Source organism: Triticum aestivum, chromosome 7A (genome assembly GCF_018294505.1).
Source record: "Triticum aestivum cultivar Chinese Spring chromosome 7A, IWGSC CS RefSeq v2.1, whole genome shotgun sequence".
NCBI classification, from domain to species: domain Eukaryota; kingdom Viridiplantae; phylum Streptophyta; class Magnoliopsida; order Poales; family Poaceae; genus Triticum; species Triticum aestivum.
Window position 1 is genome coordinate 482426796 of NC_057812.1, and position 3040 is coordinate 482429835.

A 3040-nucleotide genomic window follows, 5' to 3' on the forward strand; every position below is an offset into this window, starting at 1 on the left:
CTAAAGTGCATTGCCCCGCGGACAGGGAGTGCGTCCACGTCGAGCGGAGCCTCCTGAAGCCAAGCGGAGTTGTCGGCGATGAACGTGAGCGCGCCGAGACGGATCTCGCGGCCCTCCACCAAAGCTCCGCCGAAAACCATGATGATTTGGGTGAGAAAGGATCGCAACTCCTCCAACAAAACGCTAAAACACCTGCCCCACGGTGGGCGCTAACTGTCGTGGTTCTAAGTCTGACAGTGATGTAGGGGGGTAAGTATGGAGAGGCAAGATCTTAGCTATGGAGAAGTTGTAAGCACGCAAGGTTTACGAGTTCAGGCCCTTCTCGAAGGAAGTAATAGCCCTACGTCTCGGAGCCCGGAGGCGGTCGACTGGATTATGCGTGTATGAGTTACAGGGGTGCGAACCCTTGTATCGGAGAAGGGGGGTGGCTTATATAGAGTGCGCCAGGACCCCAGCCAGCCCATGTTACAAAGTGTTCAATATACATTAAGGCAGGGCGTTACTGGTTAGTAATAAAGTGCTATGATGACCATAAAAGCTACTTAATAACCGACCGTTAGCATGCGGAGTGCCTTTAGGTCTCCCGACTGTCGTGTGGCTTGGTCTTGGTTGAGTGGTTGCTTCTTGGTCGAGTATCTTTGAGTCTGTCGAGTGGAACACCTCCAAGTCGATTGAAAGATGATTTCTTCTGGAGATGTCCTTGGGTAGGTCAGTTTGGACAGGTCCATGCCCCTACCCTAGGTACATAGCTTCATCACCAGCAGCACTAACCGGCTCTTTTCTGTAGATCTCCGCAAGATGACCCTTCTCCCCGCAACGATAGCACCTAATGTTTTTCCCATGCTTGGGCGGTGAGGAGTATGAGGCCTTGAGAAGCTTTTCTCATGTTTGAATGGAGGTCTTTCGCAAATGAATTTTCATGTAGGAATTATATAATGTGCCTGTATATATTGATCGAAAGCCCATTATTGACTAGTGGCAAAAGAAGAAGAAAATCAACTTGGCGCATGGACGACGTACAATGGCCAGGGCAAACAGCCAACGCACCCATGGCCGGCCTGCTTCCCATTGCTATCGTGGATTGCCTGCCCGCCAGGGCGAGTCGAGGAAATTCGGAAATGGTCACGGTCCGCTCGAAGGATGGAGGTATACAGCCGTGGATGCATCTAGCTTCCACATCGATCTTGATCAAGTGCAATCGTCTGGAGATGGAGATATCTCTGACTCGATCGATGAATCAAACTGCCGGTCACATACAGACAACTGTCTACTTCGCCGGATCAACCTACGGAACCTTCTATCTAGCTTGACTGAGCTTTTTTGTCCTGAGGAAACAGCCGATCTAGTATTCATCATGGCATGGCTGTACAAAAACACAAAAATAACAAAAAGAATACATTCATGCCCGAGCTTAATTAGAGCGTGTAGCACACGCTCGGTGCAGTGTACCATGCAGGAATATGGTGGTGAGCGTATAGCACACGCTCAGTGCAGTGTACCATGCATGATTATGATGATCTTTTTCTCTCGAACACCATCAATATGACGTTGGCAAGACGACTTGACGCGACTGTGATTAGGCTAAATCAGTCGTTCCATCAGTAATTGCCCGACTGCCTTACCCGGGCGAATGACCGTGACACATGCCGAAAAATCAAGAGAAAACAAAGCAGTCCAGCTAGAAAAGATCGATCGGATCCGTGTGGAATGGCCTCGTGCCCGTGCGTGGCTGCGGCGGCGAGAGCAACCACGTCCATATAAATGTAACCGCTAGTTGGCCATGGATCCAACCTTGCTCTACTACATCTACATGCACCTCTGCCCGCCGTTTCAGTGCCATTCTGTTACGGAGCAACGAACTGTCAGTCCTCCGAGCAACGAGATCAGCACCTAGCTAGGCAAGAACCATGAAGGCGGGGACAACACCGCCGGCCAGCAGGGCGGCCGGCCTGCGGACGCTGGTGGTGCACGTGCTGGCGGTGGCGGCCACGGCGCTGGTGCTGTTCTGGTGCATCGGATTCCGCGGCGGCCTTGCCTTCCGCTCCAGCGACAAGCAGCGCATCTTCAACGTCCACCCGCCGCTCATGCTCATCGGCCTCGTCGTCATCGCCGGGGAGGCCATCCTCGCCTACCGCACCTTCCCGGCCTCCGTCAGCCGGGACGCCAGGAAGAAGGCGCACCTGGCGCTGCACGCCGCGGGGCTCGCCGTCGGCTTCGTCGGCGTCTACGCGGTCTTCAAGTTCCACGCCGAGGCCGCCATCCCCAACCTCTACTCGCTGCACGCCTGGGTCGGCATCGCCACCATCACGCTCTACGCGCTCCAGTGGCTCGCCGGCTTCCTCGCCTTCTTCTTCCCTGGCGCCGCGCCGGAGACCAGGCGGTCCGCGGTGCCGTGGCACGCCGTGCTGGGGCTCCTCGTCTTCGCGCTCGCCGTGGGCAACGCGCAGCTCGGCTTCCTCGAGAAGCTCACCTTCCTGCAGTCCCCGCCCGCGCGCCTCGTCGGCAAGTACGGCGCCGAGGCGCTGCTCGTCAACTTCACCGCCGTCATCGTGCTCCTCCTCGGCATCGCCGTCGTGATCGCCACCGTCAACGCCGACTCCACCAGATACACCGCCATGTGATCATCCATCGATCGAGCTTATTTGTGATTATCACAACGCTATGCTATGCACCTGCTTATCGATCGATCCTACGTATACGTGTTGGTGCTCCTGTACAAACTTTAAATAAAACAGTTAATATGTGTTGTGTTTTCACATAGAGATGCATATTTGGAGCATACAGATTTTTTTTTTTTGAAAAAGGGAGCAAGCCCCGGCCTCGTGCCCTTACGCCTCACTATTTAGAGCCGGGGTCACCGTCGATCCGCCCGCACGGTGTATCAAGAGTAAACACCCGGTGCAGCAGAGCCAAAGCGTACACCGCCTACACACGCTTCCAACACCACCATTGTACCGCTGACCCATCTTTAAGAAAAGATCCGCATCATCCTCGCCAGGCCGGTCAACTGTCGACACCGCCACAGTGCCAAACAACAACA

The 3040-nt window shown here is 54.7% G+C and overlaps 1 protein-coding gene across 1 annotated transcript; it reads left to right on the forward strand.

Annotated features, from left to right (window-relative positions):
* The first annotated feature begins 1732 nt into the window (after positions 1–1732).
* LOC123147695 (probable ascorbate-specific transmembrane electron transporter 2) lies at positions 1733–2756 on the forward strand. The gene has a single exon (XM_044566965.1). It carries the CDS (start codon positions 1908–1910, stop codon positions 2619–2621), a length of 714 nt encoding a protein of 237 aa, XP_044422900.1. The 5' UTR covers positions 1733–1907; the 3' UTR covers positions 2622–2756.
* Positions 2757–3040: the final 284 nt, after the last annotated feature.